At 42.3% G+C, this 15702-nt stretch overlaps 3 protein-coding genes across 4 annotated transcripts; 1 reads left to right on the top strand and 2 right to left on the bottom strand.

Annotated features, from left to right (window-relative positions):
- Positions 1-4588, top strand: LOC105161623 (O-fucosyltransferase 28). 2 transcript variants are annotated; one of them, XM_088880717.1, is made up of 9 exons: positions 1-45; positions 256-866; positions 1537-1609; positions 1738-1808; positions 1916-2004; positions 2096-2228; positions 2312-2544; positions 2617-3093; positions 3184-4588. In XM_088880717.1, the coding sequence occupies exons 2-9, from the start codon at positions 261-263 to the stop codon at positions 3428-3430; spliced, it is 1929 nt and encodes a 642-aa protein (XP_088736843.1). In that variant the 5' UTR covers positions 1-45; positions 256-260; the 3' UTR covers positions 3431-4588. The 2 variants fall into 2 exon arrangements, with proteins under 2 accessions (XP_088736843.1, XP_088736844.1); XM_088880718.1 differs by having other exon boundaries at positions 6-866; positions 2617-2855; positions 2970-3093.
- Positions 4236-6555, bottom strand: FLN1 (fructokinase-like 1). The gene is made up of 2 exons (XM_011079301.2): positions 5740-6555; positions 4236-5201 (listed from the first exon to the last, which is right to left on the bottom strand). Exons 1-2 carry the CDS (start codon positions 6517-6519, stop codon positions 4509-4511), a joined length of 1473 nt encoding a protein of 490 aa, XP_011077603.1. The 5' UTR covers positions 6520-6555; the 3' UTR covers positions 4236-4508.
- A 6895-nt stretch (positions 6556-13450) lies between these two features.
- On the bottom strand, positions 13451-15599 carry LOC105161570 (fructose-1,6-bisphosphatase, chloroplastic). Its single transcript, XM_011079302.3, has 4 exons — positions 15041-15599; positions 14496-14720; positions 13801-14307; positions 13451-13684 (listed from the first exon to the last, which is right to left on the bottom strand). The coding sequence occupies exons 1-4, from the start codon at positions 15461-15463 to the stop codon at positions 13613-13615; spliced, it is 1227 nt and encodes a 408-aa protein (XP_011077604.1). The 5' UTR covers positions 15464-15599; the 3' UTR covers positions 13451-13612.
- Between the last annotated feature and the right edge of the window lie 103 nt (positions 15600-15702).

Here is a 15702-nt window from a genome sequence, read left to right as displayed (position 1 = left end):
GAAAAGATGAGAGTGCCACCCGATCACATGAATCTCAATCCCTCGGTTAGTAGTTTTGCTTGCTCCTAAGATTCCGGCTCCATCTTCCGACGTAGGAAAAACAAGTTAACTGTTTTCTTCATTCACTAAAACCCCATAAAAACTTTCATAAGAAATTCTCCTCCTTAAAAACAAACCTTAATTCTCCGACGTCCATGTCTCTTCCGTGATTCCCTTTTCCTTTTCTTCCTGTGATTCTTCTTGTTTTGCTTTCAGCAATTATGGCAAGCGTCGTAACCACCAACGCCGCCCCGGTTCATGCCGGAGCCACATTCACTCACCACCGCCGCCGCGCCGCCGAGGATAGAGAAAAGGAAAATTCATCAGACAACATTCATAGCGTTTTGGATCATGTGAAGAGCGGTGCGGATTCGGAGGCTTCGTATGATGGTAATAGTAATGGTGGGGTTTACCAACAGAGCAGTTCGCACCTCCACCACCATTGCCACCACCTTCCGGTGATACGCTACTTTTTGATACGTAAAAGGGTGCCTGAGAATTGGGTTTTACACGTGGAGGAATGCGTGTTCAGTGTGCGGGGATTTTTGTATTCTTCGACTCCAAGGAAGCATATGGGCCGTGCGGTTCTTGCAATACTTCTGATGATGGTGGTGTTCTCGGCTTTTTTCAAGTTTTTCTTCTTGATGGGGGGCGGCGGCGGGGGCACCCCTGGGGTCGGCATCGGGAATTTTGTGAGGACGGAGAAAGAGATTGTGATTATTCAGAATTTCAAGAATGATCCTTCGTCCAATGCTCAGAAGGCAGTTCTTGACCCGGAGCCATCTTCTAGTTCTGCTGTCCAGAAACGGCAGATGAAGGAATTTCCGGTGAGTTAATTAATTACCAAATTTTAATCCTTTTTTCAGGTTGGATTCTAAAGAAGTTGTTTTAAGGAATCAATGTATGTATGCTAATAATGTTCTCTGATTTTGGACTTCACATTTTACTATATATATATATATATATATATATATGGTTTCGACACCTGGCATTTATTGATTGATTTTCTGGGCGACATTAATTAAAGTCCAAGGATTTCCTGAAAACCTTCCATTTCTTTTCTGGGATTTAGTCATGATTTTAGTCAGGTATTTTACTTTGAAAATATTCAATAAAGAGTGAGGGCTGGGAGAATGTGTTGGTCGATTTTCGTTAGGGGGTGGCGACAAATTGGAGGAGAGAAGTTTCCTAAGTTGTCGTTAATTGACAGGGAATTACTATTACTATCTATGTAGAATTCTAATGATTAATTGACCGTTGCCCACTTTTTCCTGAACCCGAAGTCCAACCCTTTACTGTTGTTCTTCCTGGATCAATAGCAGCCATGATTTCCCTGAATTTTCTCTTTTCAAAAGTACTCTTTTGACAGTTGTGGACAATTCTTTTTTGGAAAAATACGTGACTCATTTTTTAGGCTTTTTGTTTCTACATTTAAAGTAAAAGTTGCCAACATTTACCCCAAATACCTTGTAATGTTTCCTCTGCTATTTTCTACAGGTACCAGAAATATGGACGAAACCAAATAGTGATAACTTTTACCAATGCATTTCTCGGCCAAGAAATCGCACAAGTATGTCAAAGTTTACCGTTTTCCTTATTAAAATTTGTTTGGTAATATGATCAAGAATGACCTTGTCCTTGTTATGAAGGGATTATGATTGAATCGAAGTACTAATCAAACGCTTGAAATTCTTTCAGGGACGGGGTCAGCAACGAACGGTTATATTCTTGTTCATGCTAACGGGGGATTGAATCAAATGAGAACAGGAGTAAGTTAATCATTTTAGATAATTATCTCTCATTTTTTGTCCTTTCAACTGAAGAATTTAATACTGTGTTTCTGACAACTCTGTGCTTGGATTTGGAATGTCATCAGATATGTGATATGGTTGCAGTAGCAAAGATTATGAATGCAACTCTTGTGATTCCTTCCCTTGATCACTCGAGCTTTTGGACAGATCCTAGGTATTGTTCTTCACTATTGTCTCCATGTCGAGAAAAATTTCCTGTACCTTTCCATGATCTCTTATGAGCAGGTTACCTCATTTTCAAACAGTGGCTTTAAGGATATTTTCGATTGGAGGCATTTTATCGAAGTTTTGAAAGATGATGTAGAGATTGTCGAAAAGTTGCCAGCAGAGTATAAAAGAGTGAAACCCGTGAACAAAGCACCAGTCTCTTGGTCTAAGGTCTAGAACTATGACAACTAAAACATATGCAGTTCTCTTTTTTTCACAAGAATGTTGCTTGATTAGATTATCTTGGTATGCAGGCTGGCTATTATAGAGGAGAGATTCTGTCTCTGCTTAAAAAGCGCAAAGTAATCTTGTTTACCCATACAGACTCACGGCTCGCAAATAATGGGTTGGCGCCCTCTATCCAGAGGCTTAGGTGCCGTGCAAACTATGAGGCTCTTCGTTATACGCCAGAGATTGAGGAGCTAGGAATGAAATTGGTTAACAGACTGAGAGATGACAATGAACCATATGTTGCTCTTCACTTGAGGTAATAATCTCACACAATTGTTTGTGTTAGTGTTGTTACCCTGCAACTGTAAACTGACTCCTTTCTCATCAGGTATGAGAAAGACATGCTAGCATTCACTGGCTGCAGCCATAATTTGACAGCACGTGAGGCTGAGGAGCTTCGTATCATGAGGTACGACGTTAAGCATTGGAAAGAGAAGGAGATCGACAGCGAAGAAAAAAGAAGGCAAGGTGGCTGTCCGATGTCTCCTAGGGAGGCAGCATTATTTCTCAAGGCCATGGGTTATCCTAGTTCAACAAGAATATACATTGTGGCAGGAGAAATTTATGGTAACAATACTATGGATGCATTCAGAGCTGAGTATCCAAATGTTTTCACACACTCAACACTTGCGACACCAGAAGAGTTAGAACCCTTCAAGCCTTATCAGAATCGTCTTGCAGCATTGGACTACATCATAGCATTGGAAAGTGATGTATTCGTTTACACGTATGATGGGAATATGGCAAAGGCCGTGCAGGGGCACAGGAAGTTTGAAGGATTTAAGAGAACGATAAACCCTGACAGGTTCTTTCATTGCTCTCAACTTTGTCCTTCTTCACTTAATATGTACATGTGGAGTTAAACTAAATCTTTCATTGTTTTTTCTTGTTTCAGATTCAATTTAGTAAAACTGATAGATTTATTGGAAAATGGGTCTATTTCTTGGACGGATTTCACTGAAGAGGTGAAGAGATTACACGCTAACAGAACCGGAGCACCATCTCTTAGACAGGCAGGAGGACTCCCAAGACTAGAGGAGAATTTCTACGCGAACCCCTTTCCTGGTTGTCTTTGTAACAAATCCGAGAAGCAACAGCAACTTGATCCAAGACCTGCTCCCACAGCTACACCACAAAGATAGCTTATTTTCTTTTTTAGCGGCTTAAATCAGAAACCAGAATTGTAAAGTTGACAACGGCCTGTGCATTGCTCTAGCAGCAGCTGGATAGAGGATGCCTGAAGAAGCGGGATTCTCACTCTCCAGAAAACAAGCAGCAAACGGGATCAAAGAGCTTTCTCGGTGGAACATTGTGATTCTGTGAAGAAGTTTGCTTGCTATGGTGTACAATTGGTTGAGCTGGGAGAGGTGGTTAATTTTATGGATAACCACAACACGAAACCGAATAAGTGCATAGTTCAGGGAAGTAGAGATTATTTGATTCAATTGTTCATATTTCCGTCATTAGGCTTTGATCATTGCTCAACACAACAGGCTATTATTACGCAGATTTGTTATTATTGTGAACAGAACCACCATAAAGGGAAAATTTCTCACATGTTTCAAAAAATGCTTCTGCTTTGATTCACTCGGAATGTTGTTGCAAATTTATGAGATTGTTTTCTTCTCAACTGTACTTAGTTTTTCCAATGCTTCAAACATCTAATTCGTACAAGGGAAGGTAAAGGAAGTAAATGCATGCCCAACATTAACATTAACGGAAGGGTCAGGGAACAGAATTAGGCAAAGGAAAAATATATTAAATGTTTGTCCACCACTAAAATTAACGTGAATGGCAGGGAATATAGTAGGCAAAGGAGGGGTGGAGTCCCTTGAAGCAGGTACCACGGCAAGAATCACAAGTGGAACGTGAAACAATGCTGATACACAAGGGTGTTAAACAAGCGAAAATGAACAGAAGAGCCCAGGAGGCCAAGAGTCACTCAGAGACAGAGGAAGAGAGTACTTCGTATAACAATTATTATTCTGGATACTAGTTTTACAAGATGCTCAACATAATCTACAACTGCCTGCGAATCACAGAATAAAAAGTACACAGAAAAGTATAAGCCCCGAACATCTACATGAAGGCGTCAGAAGCATTGCCCCCGGTAATCACCTTCATCCGTATTCATCAATACTTTAGTATAGAAGAATGCCAAATAATCATATGAAACTAACAGCATTGGTATTATGTCTTAAGATTTGGCTTCTGTTCAACCTACCACATTGATGGTACATACACCTGTTCTTTTAGATTCTGTGCAGCACTTTCCGTGGGAAAACCTCGTACAGCACCTATCGTCCACTGTGATATTATCCCTGCTGCAATCGCAAACCGAAGTTGCCTCTCTAACAGATCTTGATTGTCAAACATTTCAGGTTGTGTGGTCAGCTTCCGCATGATTCCAGCCACAACAGCATCACCAGAACCGGTCCTATCACACGTAAATGGTGTTATGAGTACATCTTCGGTGCCGACCACCACACCATCAAAAGAGGGGGAGTAATAGTGTATTCGAAGTGTTCCATCTGTGACAAACAAGAATTTTAGCTGATCATGCCACAGTGGCAAGATTTCCTCACGAGCATAGTGATAATAATCTCTTCGGTTCTTGGTTTGCTCATAACTCTCAGCATAATATTGAGGCCTATAGTTTCTTCTTCTTTCGTAATATTCTTCATCTAAAAGAAATTCTAATTCTTGCTTTGTGACCTCAATGATGTCTGCTTGTTCCCAGGCTTCCTTGATCACTTCCCTCGTCTCATCACGTGATTTCCATAATGGCAATGGTAGGTTCAAGTCAAAAAATACAAGACCACCAAACTTTTTAGACCATGCAAGAGCTTTGAAAAGAGTTGAACGCATAGAAGTTGATGTCAGAACTTCAGAATTAAAGTGAAAAATTCTGGCCTGCAAAGAGCAATCAAGAAAAAGACAGTTAATTCAGTGACTTTAGAGTCATGTTACAGGCATTCAACATACATCTCCACGCAATGTTTGTAAATAGTTCAGTTGTTGCATTCAATTTTTTCCATCCTAGCATAAGGGAACGGCTGACCTTGTGCTCTGGAGCAACTTACAGAAGATCATTGCCTGGTTGAAGTAAACTAAGTGTGAATCTGCTACTTGAGAAAGTGAAATTCATGAAATTTAGATCCATAAATCTCTTCAAATTCAGCAATGCTTATCCTGACTCCAATATGCTATCACAATCTTCAACAGCTGACTCTTGTCATATAGTAATATACTCCCAACTAAAAGATTGTATCTTTATCAATGTAATAGGGATAGTATTCAACATAGACCTAGGGATATAAGCAAATCATCAGCAGCTTAACTTATCCTACTATAGGATGCACAATACAAAATTAAACTCGAAATCTTTGTCTAAGCCGACCACAGAAGTATAAACAATAAAACAGAAATTTCCATATCACAATTTTTGTACCTCTTTGAGGACAGAGAGATTCAACTCAGACCCAAGCATAGAATCCTCTGCACATTCCTTAACCTTCTCCGCCCACATTTTCCCATCCCCGAGGTTAATCTTCATATAACTGCACGCAGTTCGGACATAATCGTCAAACTTCACCCCCCGTGTTTGCACCTTCTCCTTATTCATCATCAACACCAATTCCTCACCAAACTCATCATTCCCAACTTTCCCAATAAATGCCGCCCGCCCACCAAGCCTCACGTGGGAAATCGCCACATTGGAAGGTGGGCCACCGGGAGCTCGCACGAACTCCGGCGGATTCCACTGAAGCATTTTCCACTGAGAGTAAATATCTGGGTGCATCTGCTCCGGCGCTACTCTCACTGTAGGCAAAAACTCCTTCTGAACAGCCCCGAAGCAGCACACTAAAGGCGGGTCTTCGTACGGAAATTCGATACCGTCGTCGAAATCAAAGAGCTCCTCGACATGGTCGCTTTCTTTAAATATTACAGCTTCATTCTGGGAATTTGATGGTTCAGCTCTTTTAGTGGGGCGCTTTGATCTTTTCGGGGCCGATGTTGGTGAAGAGGTGGACTTTTTCCGGCCTCGGCGGCGGGGGGTAGTGGTGGAGGGGGCGTCGTCGGTAGTGGAGCATCTGGGGGGTGGCAATTTGTGACAAGTTTGAGTTAAGAGAGTGAAAATGGGGTAGTTGGAGGAGAAATTGAGGTTGGCGTGCGAGTGAAGGGGAAAAGAGTGAGAATGGGGATGGGGAAGGAGATGAAGCGTTGCCATTTCCCCACTCCAGGGTTTAATGGTTTATCCTTTTCTTCTGCTTTTATGTGTGCGTGTGTGTGTTGTCTGTCTGTGTGAACTGTGAAGTTTTAGTCGGGCCGGTTAGTTTTCTTGACCCGGTAAAATTTGGGGTAAAGGCCCAGGTTGTATCTATATCTGGGCCGCTCGGGAAGTGTGTGAGCCCAACTTTGGTTAGTTGCTCAGTTTAACTATTATTCATTCATATTTCTAATAATCTACAGTAATGAGTTGAATTGTAAAGGGTGTTATCAAGCCATTCATCAATCCTTTGGGATTATTTTTCACTCTAACCCGTTGACATTGAACCAGATTACCTACCTCTGGCTCTGGCCTACCTTATTCTCGTTCATGAATGTTATAACATCGTTCCCAACAAATTCCTTGCTCAACGGAAATCTGCACGAATTATTCAAATGGTCACTGCTTTGTAGCTCCTTCTGATATGGCCAATATGCACTCGGAGAAACAATCGTAGTGCATGTTTTGTCGTGGTTTCTTTACCCTGGAATCCTTCCTGATTGACATGGAGTTTTTTCTCTTAATGTTCCTTAGAGTTATTAGTGTTTTCGAGCCTCATTTCATGTATTAGAAGTCAACATGCATGAGCCTCTCTTAATTCTGCATTAGAAAACTTGACAGAAGGGTATGATCGATGAAATGTTCCAGCCATTGCTTTTGACTGCAGTGTCTGTAGAATAAGCCTGAGGGGATGGTCTGCTCTCGTTCCATGATGATCACCAGTAATGAGGCTTGATTCGCTTTTCTTCGCATTACTGCTGGTATCGACCATGATCACTTTGCCCAATAGCTGCAAACTATTAGTTTCTAATTCCTTGCTAAATTTTGTATTGGTAGATAGGGTTGCTTTGCTCTGGTTCCTTGAATAACCTGCAACTTCAACTCCTACTTCTTATCATTTTCCATGTTTTTTCATACAGATCCATTGAACTTGTTGGGCTTCAATTCCTTAGGCTGCATAGCAAAGGCCTCTGGCACCACAGGCCGCCTAATCCCGAAAATTGTCCACACAAACAATACAAAGAAGGCCCCTAGCAATGACCTGGTGAGATAGCGATGACCCCTGGTGAGCTTGGTGAGATAACAATGACCTGGTGAGATAGATGATGACCCCTGGTGAGATAGCGATGACCCCTGATGAGAGCGATCACCTGATGAGATAGCAATGACCTGGTGAGATAAATGATGACCCCAGGTGAGATAGTGATGACCTGGTGAGACCCCTGGTGAGAGCGATGACCCTTGGTGAGATAGCGATGACCTGGTGAGATAGCGATGACCTAGTGAGAGAGCGATGACCTGGTGAGATAGCGATGACCTGGTGAGATGATGACCTAGCCATAACCTGGTGAGATAACATTGCGACCTGGTGAGATAGTGATGCGACCTCAAGGTCTTGCATATTCTTCATAGATGCTGAGGGAATTTAATAGTGTGAGATTCTTTAGCATTATGCTCCTATTTTCTGAATTCGCAGAACATTTCTGAATTTGCAGTTCTGCGATGAGCTGGTGAGATAGATGATGAGCTGGTGAGATAGATGATGACCTGTTGAGATAGCAATGATCCCTGGTGAGATAGCGATGACCTAGTGAGATGATGACCTGGTGAGATAGCGATGACTTGGTGAGAGAGCGATGACCTGGTGAGATGATGACCTAGCCATGACTTGGTGAGATAGCGACGCGACCTTGAGGTCTTGCATATTCTTCACAGTTGCTGAGGGAATTTAATAGTGATATGGGTAAGACCCTATTTTCTCAAAAAAAAACAATTTTGCCCCTGATAAGGTACAATATTACAAGTTTACCAGCAGGATCTGCGCACTTTTGACCGGGTCGGATCGCGACCCGACCCGACGACCAGAGACACGTAGAACGCGCGGATTGGGTCAACAGACCCCCAGTTTCTCTCTATAAATACCCCGTCAGTGCATTCATGGTAGGTTGTCTTGACCACATTTTACTTTCAGGTCACTCTAGCTCGCTATCTTTCTAAGCGACCTACTATTTCGACCTCAGAACCAAACACTGAAGCATCGGAGGGTCTTAGTTGGGGGGCACCCCAGCAAGCCTAACGATCTGCTTCTTTTCTCAGGACCCAATTACTAGTCTGGGAGATGAGCGACCTCGAACAGCTTGGGAGATCAGTCCGCTTGACCAAGGAGGTCGCGTAGATTTCGATCCGGATCAGTTGGCGCCGTCTGTGGGAATTTGAGGAAAGCCCCTTTTGGATTTGGTTTGAGGGAGAATTTGCCATGTCAGAATCATCAAGGCACGAACAAAAGGGAAGGTGGCATCTAACCTGATCCGGCTCAAATTCAGGACTTCGAGATGCGTACTCGACACAGAAGCTAACCCCAGCAAGATCAGATTTTGGGTTCCCTAAGAATAAAATATGACTGTGAGCGTCGGAGGGTCATTGTCGGGGAGTGCCCGACGAGCTCGCAGTTCGTATTTTATTATCAAAGAACCCAAAATCTGATCTTGCTGGGGTTAGCTTCTGTGTCGAGTACGCATCTCGAGGTCGCTGAATTTGAGCCGGATCATAACCGATGGAGAGAAGCAGCGGATGATCGGGATAGCGAGTAAGAATGTCATGGATGAGCACTATTTATCTGCTGTTGGGGAACCGTCAAGGAGAAGACTGACGGGAGAGCGGAGGAAAGTGATCGTGGGTGGTCAAGTAGAAGGAACTGTTCGCATGAGGAAGAATAAGGAAATAATGCCAGGAACCAGCTGGGTGAGAGAGATCAGTTACCGCATCTAGCAACAATAAGACAGGACGGCCAACGATCTCCAGAGCTGAAGTGGAAAGCGTAAGAAGGTAGATAGGAAATTTGAAGCAACAGCTAGACGACCTGAAGAAGTGAAGCGACCTGAAGAAGCGAGGTGGAATATGAACTCGCCCTTCACTAACGAAATTCTATCCGAAGTTGTTGGTTCAAACTTTCGATTACCCAACCTACCTAAATACGATGGGTCGAAGGATCCACGAGAGCACATCACTACGTTCGAAATGGTAATGAATCTATATAGGCAAATAGATTCTATTAACGCAAAGTTGTTTGTGACTACTTTGACAGGGAAGACACAAGAATGGTTCACCAGCTTGCCAAATGGGACCATCGGATCGTATGAGCAATTGATACATTGGAGGTGCGATCCAGCACGCAACGAAGGGTTATTTGCATTATTCCCTATACATATATGAGCTGTTTCCACAAATTTCAACTCATCCACCTCATACAGCATTGCAACAATTGTAGTTTCGAAATGCATTTCCCATAACACCAGAAATCTCGTGGACGGCTCTAAGCAAACTCTCCAATTTTGATACCAACCGTTGTCGTCTGCTTCAGATTTGATATGGATATCGACTTCATCCTCCTATGGATTCATTCTTCATCACAACCATATAGCAACTAGTAAAATATTTGCGTCTTTGATTATTATAAAAATAGAAAAAATGCAATTTGCCCCATGTGTTGTAATTTATTCTGTAAAAAAAAATAAAATAACAACTTATCCCTTGTGCTGTAAAAAATATAGCAAAATACCCCCCACGTGCTCCGCGTGCATCTAGTATATTTTTTAACCAATAAAATATTATTTTATTTATATTTTTATATTTAATTTTTAATATATTAATATATCCAGCAAAGAAAAATCAAAAAGATCAGCGACCCACTGATTTGCGATCCGGCAAGGAAGTGATGAATCTCTTAAAAATTTTATAGGGAGATTCAATAACGAGACATTGGAGGTGCAGGATCTGCGGATCGATATGACGACAAGCATATTAGTACATGGTTTAAAGAAGGGACCGTTCGCATCGGCATTAGCTAGAGATCCTCCCGGAGATATAGAATAATTAATGCTCTTAGCCCACAAGTATATCAACGAGGAGGAGATGAATGCAATCAAGGACAGAGAATGGGAAGGAGATCGAGATCGAGGTCGGGGTAGGCGGAGGTAAGATGAGGAGAAACCTTTCCTGCCAAAGTACCACTAGTATGCAACGTTGGTCACCTCCAGAGCAAGCGTGATGATGATTGAAGATAGCGGTCTGCTACAGTGGCCTGATAGAGCTAGAACATCCAAAAGAAGAGGTTCCACAGAATACTGCAAATTCCAGAGATAGAGGACACGACATGGAGGATTGTTACCAACTGTAGGATGAGATCGAAAGATTAATCCGACAAAGATACCTCGGTGAGATTGTGTTCGAGGCAGGAAAGTGAGATCGAATATCTCCGAGCAGATCGTGAACCAGGACATCGAGTAGTAGGAATAAGAGCTTGATAGAATAAAGGGAGAACGATGCTTTCAGTAAGGGCAACAACTTGGAAAAGTGGGTATGCTTGAACATCTATTATTTTAATAGCGGATTTTAGCTTTGCAGGAATGATATTATGGTGTTTACGTTACAAATTATAGATCATGTATAAATTACCATGTTCGGGAGTATTTGCATCGATGAATTTTCGCGCGAAATAAATAGCTTTCCAGTGGTACCTTACGTTGCGATGCAACATCAATTACACGACCCGGTGTCTGAAAAAGACCATCAACTACGCGACCTGAAAAAGCCGCGACCCGTGTATCTGAAAAAGACCATCAACATATGCAATCTGAAAAAGATGCATTCGTCATGCCATCTGAAAAAAAGGCATCAAACATGCGACCTGAAGAAGGCGCGACCTCGGTGTCTGAAAAAAACCATCAACACATGCGACCTAAAAAGGTGCGATTCGGTGTCTGAAAAAGACCATCAACACAATCTGAAAAAAATGCATTCATCATGCCATCTAAAAAAGAGGCATCAAACATGCGACCTGAAGAAGGCGCGACCTCGGTGTCTGAAAAAGACCATCAACACATGCGACCTGAAAAAGGTGTGATCCGGTGTCTGAAAAAGACCATCAACAAACGCGACTGAAAAAGACCATCAACACATGCCATCTGAAAAAGATGCATTCGTCTTGCCATTTGAAAAAAAACATCAAATACGCGACCTGAAGAAGGTGCGACCCGGTGTTGGAGAAAGACCGCGATCTACATGAAAGAGTAAGCCTATCAACTGATCGATCTTCGTCCATCTTCTCGATCTTGCCTACTAGAGACGCGAACTCGTCTTCATGTTTAAATGGGGGGTTCTTCAGGAAATGTTGCAAGATTACCATTTAGGGTCTGATCGACCCAATTGGCATCAAAGCCTTCTGCTAATCCTCAGTTTTCTAATCTGAGATGTGCAGCGATCAACCCCCTGCATCAGCGACCCGACCTGCAGAGAAGCCTGCCTTAGCTGATTTAGCTGTAGCTGTGATATGTGATCTGAGTCTGTGTACACTTCAAAGAATGATGATTTAAAGACTGAGAGCAACAGACTTTTCTACTTTCCTTAGCGTGCTACTCACACTAGGAAAAGTAGGGGAATAATGATATGGGTAAGACCCTATTTTCTCAGAAAAAGATAATTTTGCCCCTAATAAGGCACAATATTACAAGTTTACCAACAGGATCCGCGCATTTTTGATCTGGTCGGATCGCGACCCGACCCGACGACCCCTGACACGGGGAACGACAGATTGGGTCAACAGACCCCCAGTTTCTCTCTATAAATACCCCCAGTCAGTGCATTCATGGTAGGTTGTCTTGACCACATTTTACTTTCAGGTCGCTTTAGCTTGCTATCTTTCTAAGCGACCTACTATTTCGACCTCAGAACCAAACACTGACAAGCATCGGAGGGTCTTAGCTGGGGGGCATCCCAGCAAGCCTAACGATCTGCTTCTTTTCTTAGGGCCCAATCACTAGTCTGGGAGTGACCTCGAACAGCTTGGGAGATTAGTCCGCTCGACCAAGGAGGTCGCCTAGATTTGACTCGGATCAAATAGTGTGAGATTCTTTAGCATCATGCTCCTATTTTCTGAATTTGCAGTTCTGGTCATCCGTCTCATGCACATTTAACTCCTACTATCTTCTTAATGTCACTTGTAAGCTTTACTTATTTAAATAACTAAAGTTGTTTGGACAGAAAACGATAACGTCTTTGTTGCCTTTTGTCTTCTTGATTAATGGAACAGTGTAGGCCACATGCGCATGCAGTATCTATAAAGAACACACAACACACACTTTTGATTCGGGTCGAAATCTACGCGACCTTCTTGGTCGAGCGAGCTGGTCTTCCAAGCGATTAAAGGTCGATACATCTCCCAGACTAGTGATTGAGTTTTGAGAAAAGAAGCAGATCGTTAGGGTTGTTGGGTGGCCCCAGCTAAGACCATCCTATACTTGTCAGTGTTTGGTTCTGAGGTCGTTAAAGTAGGTCGCGTAATAAAATAATGATGACCCGACCCGATAAAAAGGCGCGGATCCTGTTGGTTCACTTGTAATTTTGTGCCCTCATGGGAGTAGAATTGTCCTTTTGCAATAATTTTAGGTTTACCCATATCACACTTCAAAGTTTAAACAAAGATTACAGATTGGCATGTGGACTGTAATTTGCTTGGAAGAGGAAGGCTCAGTGATTTATTTTAACAAACCTTTTGTGTCCAATGTGCATGGCCATTGCCCTTCGAAAATTCTTATTTAAATTAGGTTTAATTGAACTAAATCAATTATAAAATAAGTATGATATACTTGTTATATGATTGATCATTTTTTTTTTAATTATATACCAATCATATGACAAGTATATTGAACTTGTAGTATCATTAATGCAAGTTCGATAAAATCTGATATGAGTTAGAATTTCTCGTTACCCACCATGTTGGCCTCTCGGAAATTGAGTCAATACAAGACCAACAATTTGAGGTAATTGACTTCAAGTTTTGGAGTTTAGGAATATAATAAAGGACTAAAATTTAGTTAAGGCAGTGGTCAACAAGTGAAAGAACAATCAGAACCTGGAATTTGGATGTTTTCAAGGCCTCCCAAAATTTTTACAGGATAATCCACAAACTTCACTTCTTGAAAGATTAATCAACAACAGAGAACAATTGTATGTGTTCAAAAAAATATGTAACCATATGCACAGTTGCTCCCATATTTTAAGCTAAATATTTCTCTAGTTTCTCCACCTCTTCCACACTTCCAATGTACAATGGAACTCGCTGATGAATCTGCACGGAAAGAGAAGAAAGGTAGAAGCTCAATCCAGAATCCAACAGTCCAATGTCGTTCACAGAACAATCCAAATCTATTTCAATGTACAGTGCAGCAATCACGAAATACTAACCTCGGTTGGCTGAATATCAAGAATTCTATGATGCCCATCAGACCCTTTGCCACCGGCTTGTTCCACTATGAAGCTCATCGGTGCACACTCGTACAAGAGCCTCAACTTCCCATTCTTGCTCTTTTTGTCCCTTGGATATCCATAAATTCCACCATACAGCAGAGTTCTATGAAAATCACCAACCAAACTCCCGATGTATCGGGCTGAATAAGGCTTGCCGCTAGGACCAGGGTCCTTCAGGTCATCAATGTACTTCTTCAATTTGTCGTCCCACAACTGGTAGTTCCCTTCGTTAAATGCATAAATCTTTCCTGCCTTAGGTATCTGGACATTTTCTTGAGTAAGCACGAATTCCCCAAACATGGGATCCAAGGTAAAGGCAAATACACCTTTGCCTAAGGTGATCACGAAGATCACAGAGCTCGAGTACATGCAGTAGCCTGCTGCAAGAAGGTTATTTCCCGGCTGGCACACGTTCACAACACACCTTTGTTCCACATTGCCAAGCTGCAAAAGCATAAGTTTTCTATTAAATTAAATTCTTCAATTTTTGGAATGTTCAGCTTCAATCTTAAGCTCCAAACTAACTTAGCATCAGATACGTGGCAAGATATCAGTTTGCTTTTTATTTTGCTGTACCTTTTAACTTTCCATCACTAAATCCTGCTTGTATAAGTCAAGTGTTAGAAACTTACCTCAGCGTCATCTCCAATGTCAGCGAGGCACTCATCGTTTGGACTGTATATTCCAAATATGGAACCGGTAGAGACAGCTGCATCGATGTTAGATGAACCATCAAGAGGATCAAAGACGACAATGTAATTGCCGGAATAGCTCTCTTCCACGGCCACAGGTACATCCTCTTCTTCTGATGCTATGATCCCTGTCCTTCCACTTGATCTCAAGCAATTAGAGAACACCTGTTCCACATATTCACGACCATTCTTCATCATCTGATTCATTTCTTTTAGCAATTTTACTCTGTTAGATACTTATATCCATCTAGAGTTTATATCTTCAGAATTCATTAGAAAGCCGCACAGTGCAAACTGCATAATTAAGAATCAAAATTCTAAGCCGACCACTAAATATTTATCTCCAAACTAAGCGTACATATTTTGCCTATATTATTATCTTATTTCATCCTCTTACTAAGAACTGAACTTGAATTCAATCAGAACAAACAAGATAAGTCCCGATTCATGGTACGGGCGGTAAGTATATAAACTGTATGACAAACCTCGTTGGAGACAACATCAAGCTTCTTCTGGTCCTCTCCTTGAACGTTGACAGCGCCCTGAATTCCAGTGAGGTTAGAAATGCTGGCCCTCTGAACCAAGGAAGCTATCTGCTTGCAAGCCATGGAAATGCTGGAAATAACTATAGTAAGCTCAGCATCAATAGTCCCCGCCTGTTCTTGCTTCAATAGCCAGTTAGTTAGTGTCTCAATCTCGTAGCCACTCTTCTTCTTACTCTCTGCCTCGGCCGCCACAGCCATGCACCGCACTCCACCTCCGCGTGGCCCCATGTGCCTCCGCCTGACTACCCCGCCGGACCCATTTGGGCAGGAAGCGAGTGTTTGGAAAGGGGAGAAACGAGAGATGGATTGGGAAGTGGTGAAGAGAAGGTGGGCTGCTGCTGTCGTCGCTGTCGCTGCAGCCATGGTGGTGAGGCTTGTTTTCTTCGATTTTCTGGGTTCTGATTTTAGCTTTAGATTTTCAGAATGCTGCTAATTTGTGACGCTGCTTCATTGCATTGTAAGGCTGGTAAGAATTTCTGTTAATGTGAGCCCCACTTATCCTCGTCTCGTCCTGCCTCTGTGGTCTGAGGTTTAAATATTCGAATCCCCGCTGTAGGCTGTAGGGAGATTGAATTCGACAGCAGAAACGGCCTGAATGGGCC

Source organism: Sesamum indicum, linkage group LG5, assembly GCF_026168435.1.
Source record: "Sesamum indicum cultivar Baizhima isolate 11 linkage group LG5, ASM2616843v1, whole genome shotgun sequence".
Classification (NCBI taxonomy): domain Eukaryota; kingdom Viridiplantae; phylum Streptophyta; class Magnoliopsida; order Lamiales; family Pedaliaceae; genus Sesamum; species Sesamum indicum.
This window is presented reverse-complemented; position numbering and strand designations above follow the sequence as displayed.